This window comes from Geosmithia morbida, assembly GCF_012550715.1.
Source record: "Geosmithia morbida isolate 1262 chromosome Unknown scaffold_19, whole genome shotgun sequence".
Taxonomy (NCBI): Eukaryota; Fungi; Ascomycota; class Sordariomycetes; order Hypocreales; family Bionectriaceae; genus Geosmithia; species Geosmithia morbida.
Genome location: NW_023336206.1, coordinates 184,941 through 199,283, shown reverse-complemented (window position 1 = coordinate 199,283; position 14,343 = coordinate 184,941). Strand labels below are relative to the sequence as shown.

The window sequence follows — 14,343 nt, the reverse complement described above, 5'->3', positions numbered from 1 at the left end:
GGCTCCGGTGCCGACGATGGTACTGGTCTCGGTCCTGGTCCTGCTGGTGATCCTTCCTAGGTGGGGGATGGGGGGCTGCGACAACGAAGACGAAGACAGTGATGGATACAAAGGCGGCCACGGCGACAAGCTGACGGTGGTCCACCGCCGTGTGCCCGAGGCACTGGAGAAGCAGAGGTCTGCAGGCTAAGGCTGAAGCTGGAAGAGAGGCAAGGGTAGTTTAGGATGGTCCTGTAGAGCCGGGGCGAGGCACCGGGACTGGGCATGGCCACTGGCGGGGTCCGAGAGGGTCAGGGTCCGATGAAGAAGGACCATGTGTTGCGTGTCTGGCGGGTGGTGTTGGTGGTGGGGGTGAAGACGATCTACGGAGAAACAATTGGCGGTATTGCTCTGGTGGTGATATGTCTAGAGTGTGGTTGATTGCCGAACGTTGAGGGCGGAAGGGTAGGTGATGGGTGAGCCGACCGGTGATGGTGATGATACGTCGAGCGACGGACGAAGTGATATGGTCGATATGACCCCAATGCCGCTCCGAGTGTCCCAAGAGTGCGTCTCGTGGCCGGCCGAACAGGTGAGAGGAAGTAAAGCATACGATACAAGCAAGGGTGGGGAAAGATCAGGGCAATGCCAGCAAAGGGAGGATTTGCAGAGCGCAAACAAATGGTGAGTGACGACGGGCCGTGGAGAGGAAAGAGGGGGGGGGAGGGGGGGCGGTCGGTATGAGTTGAGAGCATGAGCCGAGGGCTAAGATGACGGGTTTATATCTTCTGTGAGGCCGATGAAGACAGACGGAAGGCCGGCGAGGGGCAGGCTAGAGACAGGCGAGAAGAAAAAGGCAAAATGGATTGGGAGATGAACAGGATCGGGAAATGAATGGGATTGGCGGAGAAGGGACCGAGAGGAGGGGACCGAGATTGGAGTGAACGGGGTTGACCAAGAGCAGGCAGTGGCGAAGACGACATGCCGTGTAATGGTGCGTCGCCGTGTATGTACGACTATGTACGAGAGTAATACTAGTAGTATATAACGGTAGCAGGATATAATACTGCCCGTACAGGTAGTTGGGGCTGTTGGGGCGTCTCTCTCTGTCAGTGTGGTGTGTGTGCGAGCCGTGCCGTTGCGTCAGACGCCCGCTCCGCTCCCGTCCGTCGGTTGAAGATAGTACGAGTGCACAGACGAGTGTGTGGGGAATTGGGGAGTGGGAACTCCGATGGAGAGGAGAGAAGAACAAGAAAGAGTAAGAGGGAAGGAGGAGGGGGGAGAGAATAGGAATGGGATATACGAGTGGAGAGAGAGTATCTGTAGAGGAGCAACTGCTACTATGTCACTGTTTCTGCAACTGCTACAGCTAAAGTGCCATATGCGGCAATTGAGGGGCTCACGGGTGGTTCCTTCCTTGACAAACACAATCAACCTCGTCTGGCGCTTGAGTAAAACTTGGAGGCAGTTGCAAGCCACTTCTCTCCTTCCTTGTGCGATTTAATCTCCCACTGCCTCTTCTTTTGTCTGCTCACCTACAGCTCCATCTCTCTCCTACATCGTACATCATCATACTAGTAATACTGTCAGTACAATACATCATAATCATCAACAACTACCACCTAGTACTAGGCTCTAGCAGTATTATTTACAGCATATTACCAAACAAACAAAAAACCAGAAAAAAAACCAAAGAAAAGAGACCCAACGGATCATGATGATACTACATGCAGGTAGCCGAATTCATCGACATCACCAGCCAAGCCAACAGCACCGCAAGATTCCCTCCAACTTGTTCCGAATGACATGTCAAGTCCATCTAACACATCCCTTCCCACGCTTCCTGCCATTCCCCCCCCCCCCTTTTCCCCCCGTCCTTGGCTGACATGGGGGCTACGAGAGCATCACGTCATGATACATACTGCTAGCATCCCTTTGAGAAGTATTAGTAACCGTCTGGGTAACGGCCCGGGGGTTCGTGCGCCATCTTCCTCTCACAACAAATCTTCCATGTCATACAATCATCAATGCTTGTTTTGCATGCCCCTTTGCCACACCACATGGCCACGTGCTCCTTCCGCCTCTGGCATCATCTGTCTGCGATTACATGTACCCGTAGCTGGATATCCCTCCATTGAAAGGTATATTGATACATGGATAAACTCCGTTCACGACTAGCCGATATACTTGGCTCGTATCGAATATATAGACATTATTAAAACCCAGACTGCATACCAGCCATGCAAGCATCATGCAACGAACATGCAATCATTCTTTTATGCATTGCACACACTGAATCATAGTGCGACCCCATACATCAGAAGAGAAAGTGTGAGGTAAATGAAGAACGCACCAAAGCCACGCTCACCGGTACAAACGCTCCGCCTCTCTCTTTCCTTCTCTTACCATCTTTATCCGTAGTCAGTGCTCACTTCATTTGTAGAGGCAGCTATAGGGTAAGCAACACCCCCCCCGCTCCGCTCTTTCTTCTCTTGCCCGCCGCGCTCCGCCCTGCTGCTGCCCCTCCATATCCCCAGCTTCAACAATTCTGCAATCCATCAATTCCATCCCACATCAACAAAACCCCAGTTACTCAAAACAACGCCCGGACCCCCCCCCCCCTCCGCGTCACATACAACCCCTCGCCCATACGCCAAAAAAAAATGTCCGACAGACCTACACATCGAGGAGGCGGCGGCGGCGGTCGCGGCGGCCCTCGGGGCGGTAGTGGTAGTGCTCGTGGTGGTGCTCGCGGTGGAGGCGCCTCTGGTGGTGGCGGCGAGCGCGAACGTCCTAAGAAGGAAAACATTCTCGATCTATCAAAGTACATGGATAAGCAGATAGCCGTCAAGTTCAACGGCGGTCGAGAAGGTGCGCACATTCACTCATACATCCACACATTCACACACACATCCTTTGCTACCGGAAGCTGTGCTAACCGTTCCGCAGTCAAGGGAACATTAAAGGGTTATGACGCCCTCACGAATCTAGTCCTCGATGACGCCCAAGAGACCGTGCGAGGTATGTTACTGTCGCCTGTCGTGTCGACTCTCAAACACATACAGATATATGGATTGAAAAACGTCCGAAGAGATGATCCACTAACATGACAAAAAAAAACAGATGACCAAGGCAACGAATCAACCCGCTCGCTAGGCCTCGTCGTCGCTCGTGGTACCCTCCTCGTCCTTCTCAGCCCCGTCGACGGAAGCGAAGAGATCGCCAACCCCTTCATTCAGCCCGACGACGAATAGCCCCTCTTAACCCTCTCTCTCATCTCTATACATCAACCAAAAAAAAAAAAAGAGACTCAACCGATATACGTGTCTTTCCTTTCTTTTAGCAAGACGGATGCGCATGTGATGGTAAAAAAAACCGATGCGCACGAGAGAAGGCCTCACCCTCGGAAAGGTGCCTTGGATGTACATCCTAGGGGAAATAATGCCATAGCTTGAGAAGGATAGGCACCGTACCGCCCATGATAAGGCCAGGTTGGACTTCCGAGACCAAGGGGGCTCGACATCGCCTGTCGTGGGTGGTAATGGCATCATTTGCGTAATGGAAAGACAAAGAGACGAAACAAATGACAAGATACAAAAAAATCGGAAAACAAAAAGAATACATCAGTTCTTGCCAAATCGATGTAAATCACTTTGCCATCACTGTTGCTCATGATGTCATCGTTGATTGTTGTATTTCATCTCGCTACATTCCTCACCCTTGCCAACGCTGTACTTGGTACCGAACAAACAAATAAAATGGCAAATCAACTATACCAAGACGCTCGTTCCTAACTACCCATTTATATCTGTCCCTTCTACCCTATTCTGTGTCCTCTCCAAGCCTACTCGGGCTCGTCCGTCTCATGCTGATAGCCGATGATGCCTTCATTATCTCTCCTCATCCGTCTCTAACTGTTCCCTTCTTTTTCTTGCTCTTTGGGTGGTCGACCTCTGAATTATTCTCTCGGTCATCCATTGTGCCGTGTCTCTTTCAGGTAGTCGCCAAGGCGAGACACGTCCTTGTCCTCGTCCTTGTGCTTGATCTTGTGTCTGTCGTTGCTGTTGCGGGTTCGAGTGAGTTCGAGCTCGTGCCTGAACCGGGATCGGGAGGTACTCCGGATTCGAATGTTGAAGGGAACGGCTCAGATTTTGGCTCATAATATGACTCAGATGCAGATCCGGACATAGCAGCGGAGTCTGGCGTAGGTTGATACTCATCCTTAGATTCGACTTCAGATTCAACTTCAGGCACAGTTTCGAGCACCGGAGCCGGCGTTAAAGACGCAGACGCGGAATAGGTCCTGAATCGTGTCAAATTGGCAGTTTTAGGCTTTGAATTCTGCGGTCCAAGACCAGGGGGACCGGGATTCCAGAATCCTCGTGCATCCCGATATGACCAGTCCAGTGGGTCACTGGCTCGGGGTAGGAAGTATCGCTGCTGGTACTCTATGTTTAGAGATAGAGTAGCAGCAGGTGGAGGGCCAGGACCTGGACCGCCCTGGAACCGGCCGTAACTTTGGAAACCCCGGGAGCACTGGGTATTCTGGCGCGGGTGAAGGCCATAATCGTTGGCATATTGAGAAGGGACAGAGGCAGGACCAGAGGTCCAGCCAGAAGCAGGGACAGAAGCAGGGCCATACCCAGAACCATAAGCGGAGCCAGAGGCATGGATAGAGGCAGGGATAAAGCCAGGAACCGAGGCAGGACGATCGGGGGCACTCGGGGGGATGGCACCGATGTCCCCACCAATGAACCTAGTGTGCAGGTAGGAAGTTTGGATGTATCGAGATAGTAAGCCATGCAGCTGAGGCTGGATGTCAGGAGGCTGGGATGGAGGAAGAGATTGAGGCTTCCGATTCCATAGCTGTAACCGGTGAGAGCCCTGTTCTAAGACGTGTTCTTGGCCCGAGGCCCCAGCAAACGGGGAGCATCAAAGGAAGAGGTAGAGTCAGAGGTGACGAGGGCATTGTCGTTATCGTCGGTATCGGTACTGGAAATGGTAGGGTTTGGCGACGCCTGCTGTTGCCGCTGCTGTTGCCGAGGCACGGCGGCTGGCACACCACTGCTCTAGAGTGGTCTTCCGGGGCCGGGCTGCTTGCTGGCCGCTTTTTGAAGTTCCCCAAACGCAGCGTTGAGCTGCTTTCGGAGCTCCTTGTAAGTGACTAGAAAGGTTGTCTGCTCGTCTCGGCTGGTGAGGAGGACCTGCTCCTCTGTGCCGGCGTCGAGCTTGTTCATGCAGCGAATCATGTGGCCAATGTCGAGAACGGGGTTGCCATCCCTGTCGACCTGGTGGAAGGCGTAATCGCGGAACAGCTTCAGGAGGTAGCGCCCTCCATTCTCCGACCACGACTGATCGCCGTTAAAGTCTGGCCGTTCGTTGATGGCGGCCAGCTTGAGCAGCAGGCGCGCCGTCCGCCCGTTCTCGACGGCCTGGAGGAGGACGGAGTTAGTTTCGTCCGACTTTTGTTGTTCTTCCTCGTAACACGAAGCGAGGCGTATGGCTATGCCGCGCAAAAACTCCTCTATGCCTTTTTGCTGAGGGGGTTGCTGCGGGGTGAGCAGCCAGATTATGCTGTCTCGTAGCTCGGCAGAGTATGTCCTGTTCAACTGGTCAAGCGCTGTCTGGAGGTTGTTCAGGTGCGCGGGGTGGGTGTTGGTGGCGAGGCCGAGCATCAGGCGGCCAAAGTTGATGAGGTCCTCCTGCTGCAGTTCCTGGACGGGACGTCGCGCCTCATACTGCACCACGTCGAGGATGGAGCAGGCGCTGAGTCGGAGGTGGCCCTTGTCCGTGACCAGAATCTTGGACACGTCCAGGCAGCGCGCGGCAAGGTTGTTACCGTGGATCTCCTTGAGGGTCGAGGCGATCTGGCTTATGTAGGACCATAGCAGCGACTCGACAATGGGCGCCTTTTGTTGAAAGCGGTTGCCCTGGACGGGGCTAGGCGCTAGGTGGACCTCAGCCAGGGTCTTGGCCAGGGGGTGAAAGTCCTGGACAAAGATGAGGGAGCTGTCGCCAAAAGCCCTTGTGGTAAAGGCGTCATGTATCATGACGACATTGGTGTTGACGACACGTCTCCATTCCTTGACAGACCTGATGGAGTTTTCGTTGGACAGACGGTAGCCTTCGAGTCTTCGGAGGGAGTAGGCGCGCCCGTTCTTGACAGAGAAAGCTTTGTAAATCCAGCTGGTGTAGCCGAAAACGCTCGGGTTCTTCCTATGTGTCGTATCGAGGGGCACGAGTGAGTGAAAGTTGTCCAGCTGCGGTAGCTGCGAGTTGGGCATGGTCTGGTTGGTCGCCTCCAGCTTCTTCACCAGCTCCTGGCGCAGCTCCTCGGGCATGAAGAAGTCGGACGTGGTCCGCTGGTACGGGTGGAGATCGTCCCTGCGGCCGGTTGAAGGGGCGTATAGATGGTGCTGGAGGGGCTGGAGGGGGCCGGTAAAGGCGCTCTGAGGCTGAAAGAAGCTGGTGGAGTGGGCGGCGCCGGCCATTCCGCTGTGGTCCTCCGCATAAGGGTTGTACTGAGGGGTAGGCAGAGCGCTTCCAACATTGGCCATGACGAAGGCGTCGGAGTACACAGTCCCATCTTGGGCAGCACCGTTGGGGGAAGCAACCTATAAGTCGAATCAGCGGGACAAGTCTTTCGGCAGAGGAAAGGCAGGGGCAGGGGAGTCACGTACGGCAGAGTGTAGATCAAAACTAGGGGTGAATTCGCGGATGGCGGCAGGGTTGAAAATCGATGGATCGGGCTCTTGAGCAGAGCCGGTAGATACCCCGGTAGGAGTTGCGGCTGGCAGCATTTAGTGTAAGTAACAGAACTAAATGTAGGCCAAGGTGAATGGCATGCTCATGCAATGCTCATGCAATGGGGTAGAACTTACCTCCTAGGCCGCGAGGGGTAAAAGAGGGGGCATTGGCCGCTTGGGTAGGAATCGTGGCTTTCTTGGTTGAGGAAACTTGTGTCGCTGGGGTAAAAGATGGTGATTCGACATTCAATGTCTTTCTAGACCTGGGCGAGAGGGGAGGAGAGTCAGCCATAGGTTTGGAAGGATAGGGGATACATGGGCGTGGGAAACGAATGTTTGAGTGTGTCGAGGAGATGAAGAGGAGCCAAGCAGACTGAGGCGTATTTGTGTGCGGTGATCTGCTTCCAGTAACACAGAGCAAGGGCAGGTGCGTCCCGGGACACTTACACCGGGTGCTCCTGCCGCCAGCGACATTTGGAAGGGTAATAAACCAACTTCAAGTCCTTGTGTGTTCACAACAAACGTCGCTCTAGCACATCAACAGAGTCGCATGTCTCCGAATCATGGTGCCGAACTGAGTTGGCCATCCCGTTTGTGTATGTATATATAATTCTAGCCAGTGTCACTTACATATCTGGTTGGGCAGGTTTCCCCCGGTTCTGGTCGTGGTTGAATGTGCACCCTTGGTCTTCGTATCGACAGTGACCATATATTAAGACGTTCCGGCATAGGGTTTCTTTATTTTCTAGACACAGGTAGAAACAAAACAGTCAGCAAGTCTGTTGATGTGGTGGTGGGGGATCTTGGTACGTCTCGTCTTTCTTTGTTTCGTAGTCGGGGAGGAGGTTCATACCACGCCCTTTCGGCCTCGGCGAACCGACCTGGATTGTACGGTTAGTTCTAGCTCAACAACTTGTTGGTGCGACAATGCGCGTGCCGCCGCCTTGGCGAGAGCAACTATATGATAGTAGTCCGGGCAAAAACAAAAAAAAAGACCAAAGAGGAAGCGGAGGGGTCAGCGAGTAACGAAGAGCACACAAGCAGCCACTGGGCAGGTATGGTCGGTCGAAAGAAGAAAAAAAAGGAAGGGAAGTTGAAAAATGAAAAATGAATCACGTATGTTACGATGAAGGAATATAGGGCATTGCACAAGAAGGTCACGAGGGTTGTGGGCGTCATTAAAACGCAAAAGGTAGTTGCTTTTGGTGGTGGTGGTGGTGGTGGTGGTGGTGGTGGTGGCTTACCTGGCTCTTGCTCTCATTTCCCATAACTCAATTGACGGAGGCGTCCTCTCGCCCATGGATCGCGACGTGTTCAAGAGCTCGGCCAGTAAGTGGCCAGGAGCAAGCGTTTAACCAAAGGCGGACGCGCCGGGTGGTGCGTGCGGAACGGACAAGGACGGGACAGGTTGGGCTGGGAGTGGTGATTGTGAGGGAGGAGTCGACGAACGGACTGGTGGGGGAGGGATGAGCCTCTCTCGCGACCACGGCCGACGGGGCTTTCCTTCCTAGACAAGTTGAAGATTGTATCTTCTCCCCAGAATTTGGTGCATGGGTACTTGTGAGACCAGGACAATGACGACTGCTAAAGACGGCAGTCCGAGGACGTGAGTCGTATCGTGCTGATATGCATTTATAGAGGAGTTCTGGTGTCGGGGATGAGGGGGATTGCACAAAGCGGGGCGCAATGGAGACATCTAGAAGATCATTTGGGAGTGTACATTTCTACGTTTGCCTTGTCATTATGTTCTATAATGCGGACGAGAAGAACGATGGCCATCAGAGGATCAATAATCGAGACAATCCGTTACATATCCTTGGTGTCCCCTTTGCATGTGCAAACGCATTACCACGAACTCTTTTCCATCCATTATCCTACCGCGATACATGAATATCCCTGTTACATGCTCACCCGTTTTATGCATGATACACATGCTACACAACAGCTGCAGCTCCAGTGAAGCATTTTACTTTGTTCCAGGTTACGTGACAGTAATAATTGGGCCCAAGTTCTAGCTGCGGAACGTCATCGGCATCTCCAAGCTCCTCCGACGAACCACGCGACACTATCTCGTCTCCAACTGACAGTTCCTTCGAACTATTTCTCTCGTTCATTACTCTCCAATTTACCGTGGTCTTTTTTCTTCTTATTTTTTTTTTCTTTCCTTTTTTGTATTGCACCCGACTGAACCGACAATCCTTCCGCTTCTCCTACCACATATTACCAAAAGGCGAGAGGTGACGCCCCTCCAACATTGTTGACACGGTTTACATACACACATCGACCACTTCGCCAGGTCTAAGACCGGCAGCCGCGGTGCCTTTTTCTCTCTCGACTACAGCTAAGCTAGACTGAGGGTGGCTAGAGAGAGGGAGGAGAACGGTGAAGATGGCCGACGTGGATATCGAGCAGCTGTCTCCGACGCAGCGGGAGGCCCTGGAGCAGTACATGCAGGTGACGAACCAGGAGGTCAAGGATGCAGTACCACTGCTGGAAAGGTCACAATGGAACGTGCAGGTGCGGTTTCCTCCTATGAAGAGAGTGGTAGATGCAGGAGAAGAGTGCTGACGACGGTTGCAGATTGGCATTGCCAAATTCTTCGACGGCGAGGGACCCGACCCAGTAGCCGAAGCCATGTCAGCGCGCGAGATACCTAGGGCAGCGGCACGACACGAGAACCTCCAGGAGAGTCTGTGGGAGGCAGCAGCACAACCTTCACGAACTTCCCGGAGGGACCGGACGGACGCAGCACCGCGGATAGTCCCACGGCAACCGGAGACACGACGCCCGCCGTGGCTGGTAGGACTGCTCCTGGCACCGTTCGGATGGGGATGGACGGCGGCGACGGCCCTCTTCCGGACGGTGGCGTATATACTTTCGTTTCTGCCGGCGTCAGTACGGCCGCGTATCCTGGCCAACAGTGCCGGGGCGCGGGGGATACGCAATAACAGTGGGCGGCGGATGCTCATGCCGCGCGACACGGCCGCGCGGTTCAAACGCGAATTCGAGGAGGAGTACGGGACGGGCGAGAACCAGCAGCACCAGCTGCCCTTTTACGAGGGGGGAATCGCGCAGGCGCACGATCAGGCGAAGAAGGACCTCAAGTTCCTGCTGGTGGTGCTCATTTCACCGGAGCATGACGAGACAGACACGTTTGTGCGGGAGACGCTACTGGACGACTCAGTTGCCAGCTTCATCCGCGACCCGTCATCCAACATTGTGCTGTGGGGCGGCAACGTTCTCGACTCGGAGGCGTACCAGGCGGCCACGGAGTACAGCTGCACCAAGTTCCCCTTCTCGGCGCTGGTGTGCCTGACGCCGCGCGAGGGGAGCAGCACACGCATGGGCATCGTCAAGAGGCTGACAGGCCCCATGCCGGCCGAGACGTACCTGTCTGAGCTCCAAAACGCCATGGACAAGTACGGCGGCGAGCTGGCGGCGGTCCGCGCCGACAGGTCTGCTCAGGAGGTGTCTAGGAGCCTACGGACGGAGCAGGACTCGGCGTACGAGCGGTCCCTGGCCATAGACCGAGAGAGGGCGCGACAGCGGAAGGAAGCGGCCGAGGCGGCGGCCCGTGCCGAGAGGCTCGCGGCCCAGCAGGCGGAAGAGGCTGCCAGGCTGGAGGAGAAGAGGGCCCAGTGGAGACGGTGGAGGCAGGGCAGGCTTCTCGCCGAGCCGCCGGCGGGTGACAAGGACGTCGTGCGCGTGGCGCTCATGATGCCCGGTACGGGCAGGAGGGTTGTCAGACGCTTCCCCAGCGACGCCCCGCTCGAAGAGCTCTACGCTTTCGTCGAGTGCTACGGTACGGAAGAGGGGCAGGCAGAGAAGCCAGAAGACGGATACGAGCACGAGTACAGGTTCCGCATATCGTCTACACTGCCCAGAGAGGTGTACGAGCCTAGTAAGGAGGTGACGATGGGTCAGAAGATTGGGCGCTCCGGGAATCTTGTTGTTGAGGAGGCGGGGGATGATGATGATGATGAAGAGGATGAGGATGAGGAAGAGGATGGCGAGGATGAGGAGTAGTATTACTAGTATTAGCAGAACTAACTATACGTACAGGTGGTGGTGGTTCCTGTTCTTGGATTTGCTTTGCAGTAATAATACTACTGGCAGTATTAATAATGTCATGTCACGTGACGATGGAGAATCCAGAATGTCTACAACCTACATCATGTACATGCGCCTCTTTTGCGTAGGAGATGCGTGGCCCGGGGGATGACGAGTTGTGGCTTGGTCTTGTTTATGTGAGGAATCATGTGCTTCTCTCTTGTCGAGTGTATGAGTGTGAGTAATCTGTACATGGGACAAATGTGAATTACGCAGCTTGGATGTGATGAAGAAGAGGGGGATGATTGCGTAGGGGTCGAGGCTGTGCAAGATGCCGAATGACGCTAGTTGCTTGTAGGGGGGGTACATGGGATGTCGGAGAACGACATAGTAGAAGTTTTGTAGTCTACATGAATGTTTCACTTCCATCTTGCTTTTATATTTACATCTTTCATCCCACAGTACATGGAGAGATGCTAATGTATGACTGGGCAGTGTACTGGTACATGCAATTGGGGTAGCAGTATAGCAGTGGTGACAGAGCAATAGAGTATTATATGTAAGCAAAGCTGGCGTAGATCCTCTCCCCCACGACGTCATTTTTTTTTAAGGTATATATTAATCTACAGCACAGAGGAGCCGACAGAAGACGGGGAGAAGATCAAAATAGAATGAAAGGGAATAATACAGGGAATGAAAAAGAATGAAGACCGATGGAGCATTTCTCATCATCTGACAGTCGTTTCCTCCTGCTTCTTCATCCCTACTCCTATGCAGTTCCAAGGAGTACTATTAGTAGTAGTAAATATATGTACGATCATCATTAGTCGTAGTAATATTCGTAGTCCCTACCCCTAAATAGACCGTCAGCGCCACAGACAGTGCGGAGCGGACGAGACAAGGGTCCTCCTCGGCATGTCTGCTGCGTAAGTCACTTGCAATTCTCACGCATGAATAAAACGCTCGAGCGACCTGGATGGTTTTAGAGCCTCGTGTCCTTCTAGTGTATCTCTTTTTTTGGGTTTGTTTTTTTTTGGCTCTCTCACTCTCACTCTCTCCCTCTCTAGAGTATCTCGTTTGCCCTCATCATCCATACAACCTTGTGCATCCATCACTCCTTTGTTATCCAAATCAGCACAGGGCGCCTTTCGTCATCATCATCGCTAATCCCTCTCTCCTACCCCCCATCACCGCCACCACCCAAAACGCGACAACACGTCCATCTGGGTGTCCCCGCAATCGGCCCAAGATGAAGGTCATGAAGAAGAACTTGTTTGTGAACAAGGTCATCGGAAGTCTTAGGAAGAGAGGTATGTTTGGCAGTATGGAAGGAACTAGTATTCTGTGGTACTGGACGCAACGCGCGCTGACTTTGGTTATCCCATCTTCTCCCAGGTTCCTCCCCGCGCGCATCGGACGCTGCATCTGATGATGGCGCACCACCTGCTGCTGCTGTATCGAATCCCGGACAGACACCCGAGTCATCTGCGCGGGACAGTGTGGTGGGTTCTCTCCCGACCCGACGAAAGAAGGATATATATTACCTACCCGGCGCAGCGCAAACTTACCCTCTGATTAGAAAGCATTTTGCCAATCCGGTGAGAATGTCCAGGTATGCTTGCTACCCTCTACCTCACTCGATGTATCCAAAGCAAAAAAAGAAGAGGAAAAAAAAGCATGTCTTGACCGAGGTAAACACAGGGCGACGAAATCCTCTTCCTGCCACCCATCGTCGACGCGGCCGAATCGTCGCCAGCCGCCGCAGCCGAGTGCGCTCGCGTCATCGGCAAGTTTCTCGACAAGTCATACAACAACCGTCCATCATGGCAGTACAACGCGCTCATACTCATGCGCATCTTGACGGATAACCCGGGTGAGACGTTCACACGAAACCTCGGCAACAGCGGCAGCAGGATTGGCGTCGTAGGCCACAATGATGTCGACTTCCCCGAGAGGTGCCGCAAGCTGCTCAAGCACGGCAAAGATCAGAGGGTGCAGCGCATGACTATGGAGACGCTCGATCACTTTGAACGCACCAGGTCGTGGGACGAGAACCTCGCGCCTCTGATTGAGATGTGGAAGGGGCAGAAGGAGACGGCGTACAAGGACTATGCAAATGTGAGATTCCCGCCCCCTCCCCCCCTCGCGCGCGCCTTCCTCTCTCTCCCTATATCAGTGTATCAGTGACATGCATTCCTTCTCCTCTGAAGGCTCCTCTGCTAATACTTGCTGTTCTCTCACCCTCCAGGCCCACGGTCACATTCCTCCCCAACAACGATTCCCAACGACATCGGCCAACTCTCCGTTCCCGACCAACCCCTATCCGCAACACTATTTTGCCAGCGACGGGCAGAGCCACAACGGCCCCAACAGCAACGCGATGCCCGGGGCAAGATCTCTGCCCGACCCGCTCGAGCTCTCTAGCCGTCTGGAGGAGGCCCGCACGTCGGCTAAGCTCCTCGAGCAGGTCGTCATCAACACCCCGCCCTCCGAGGTCCTCGACAACGAGCTCATCCGCGAGTTCGCCGAACGCTGCCAGGGCGCGTCCCGCAACATCCAGAGGTATATGCAGTCCGACGACCCCGTTCCCGACAATGACACGATGGAGTCCCTCATCGACACGAACGAGCAGCTCCAGACGGCCCTCAACCAGCATCAGCGCACCGTCCTCAACGCCCGGAAACAGCTTGGCCTCAACGAGCGCGGCGGGGACGAATCGCCTAACAACAGCAACAGCAACATGGTCAGCGGGGCGCACGGCTCCGGCTCAGGTGCCGCACCCTCCGACTCGGTGTCTAGTATCCACGAATGGCCTGGTGCGTCGTCCCAGCAGCAGCAGCAAGAACGGATTGGTGACCTGCAGTCTCCCCCTACTCCTGAACTCTCTTCGTCATACTCTGGGAATGGGAAGGGGAAGCAGACGAACAATGACAACGGCAACGGCGACGCGGATGGCGTATATGCCGGCTACGCGTCCGGCTACGCATCCGGCTACGCATCCGGTCCATCTGGTTCCTCTGCGGCGGGGGCGGGGGCGGCAGCGCAACTTCAGTCGGACGATAAGGATCCCTTCCGCGATCCGCAACCCAACGGGCCGCGCACGAATTACGACCCTTTTGACAGGCCGTTTGCTCCTGCTTCAGTTGGAGACGGCGGCGCAGACAAGATTACTGTCGATCCTCCTTATGGTGGCAGCAAGGAGCCGATGTATCGGTACTGAAATTTGTTTGACAATGATGTTTGATCCCCCCCCCCCCCCTCCCATTTTATCTCCCTTTTCTCGTTCTCTTGCTCCTGGCACTATATAACCCACGGCCTCTCCTCATTGTAACTGGATTTTGTTTTGTTTTCTTATCATGTTTCAATCCTTACGTTATTGGTCTTTTTGCTGGTCTTTTTATTCTCTCTCGCTCTCTTGCTCCTTCTTGCTTTGTGCTTGAGAACGTCTTGTTATCTAATCATAGCGCACACTCTGATATCATGTAGTTTGGATTCCCCCCCCCCTATTTGACTGTACGAATTTCATTATTGCGCAAAGAAATATTAGGAAAAAAAACACCCCCCCCCC

At 54.1% G+C, this 14,343-nt stretch overlaps 6 protein-coding genes across 6 annotated transcripts; 4 read left to right on the top strand and 2 right to left on the bottom strand.

The window, feature by feature from the left end:
* Window positions 1-16: 16 nt before the first annotated feature.
* On the top strand, window positions 17-190 carry GMORB2_3568 (uncharacterized protein; the record flags this gene model as incomplete). Its single annotated transcript, XM_035465544.1, has 1 exon — window positions 17-190. The coding sequence occupies one exon, from the start codon at window positions 17-19 to the stop codon at window positions 188-190; it is 174 nt and encodes a 57-aa protein (XP_035318532.1).
* A 2,452-nt stretch (window positions 191-2,642) lies between these two features.
* Window positions 2,643-3,233, top strand: GMORB2_3567 (U6 snRNA-associated Sm-like protein LSm7; the record flags this gene model as incomplete). The annotated part of the gene is made up of 2 exons (XM_035465543.1): window positions 2,643-3,000; window positions 3,103-3,233. 2 exons carry the CDS (start codon window positions 2,643-2,645, stop codon window positions 3,231-3,233), a joined length of 489 nt encoding a protein of 162 aa, XP_035318531.1.
* Window positions 3,234-3,972: 739 nt separating this feature from the next.
* On the bottom strand, window positions 3,973-4,649 carry GMORB2_3566 (uncharacterized protein; the record flags this gene model as incomplete). The annotated part of the gene is made up of 2 exons (XM_035465542.1): window positions 3,973-4,419; window positions 4,476-4,649. 2 exons carry the CDS (start codon window positions 4,647-4,649, stop codon window positions 3,973-3,975), a joined length of 621 nt encoding a protein of 206 aa, XP_035318530.1.
* A 399-nt stretch (window positions 4,650-5,048) lies between these two features.
* Window positions 5,049-7,017, bottom strand: GMORB2_3565 (PAB-dependent poly(A)-specific ribonuclease subunit 3; the record flags this gene model as incomplete). Its single annotated transcript, XM_035465541.1, has 3 exons — window positions 5,049-6,593; window positions 6,660-6,769; window positions 6,861-7,017. 3 exons carry the CDS (start codon window positions 7,015-7,017, stop codon window positions 5,049-5,051), a joined length of 1,812 nt encoding a protein of 603 aa, XP_035318529.1.
* Window positions 7,018-9,113: 2,096 nt separating this feature from the next.
* GMORB2_3564 (FAS-associated factor 2) lies at window positions 9,114-10,751 on the top strand (the record flags this gene model as incomplete). Its single annotated transcript, XM_035465540.1, has 2 exons — window positions 9,114-9,242; window positions 9,306-10,751. The coding sequence occupies 2 exons, from the start codon at window positions 9,114-9,116 to the stop codon at window positions 10,749-10,751; spliced, it is 1,575 nt and encodes a 524-aa protein (XP_035318528.1).
* A 1,273-nt stretch (window positions 10,752-12,024) lies between these two features.
* On the top strand, window positions 12,025-13,995 carry GMORB2_3563 (GAT domain; the record flags this gene model as incomplete). The annotated part of the gene is made up of 4 exons (XM_035465539.1): window positions 12,025-12,085; window positions 12,171-12,277; window positions 12,477-12,893; window positions 13,024-13,995. The coding sequence occupies 4 exons, from the start codon at window positions 12,025-12,027 to the stop codon at window positions 13,993-13,995; spliced, it is 1,557 nt and encodes a 518-aa protein (XP_035318527.1).
* Between the last annotated feature and the right edge of the window lie 348 nt (window positions 13,996-14,343).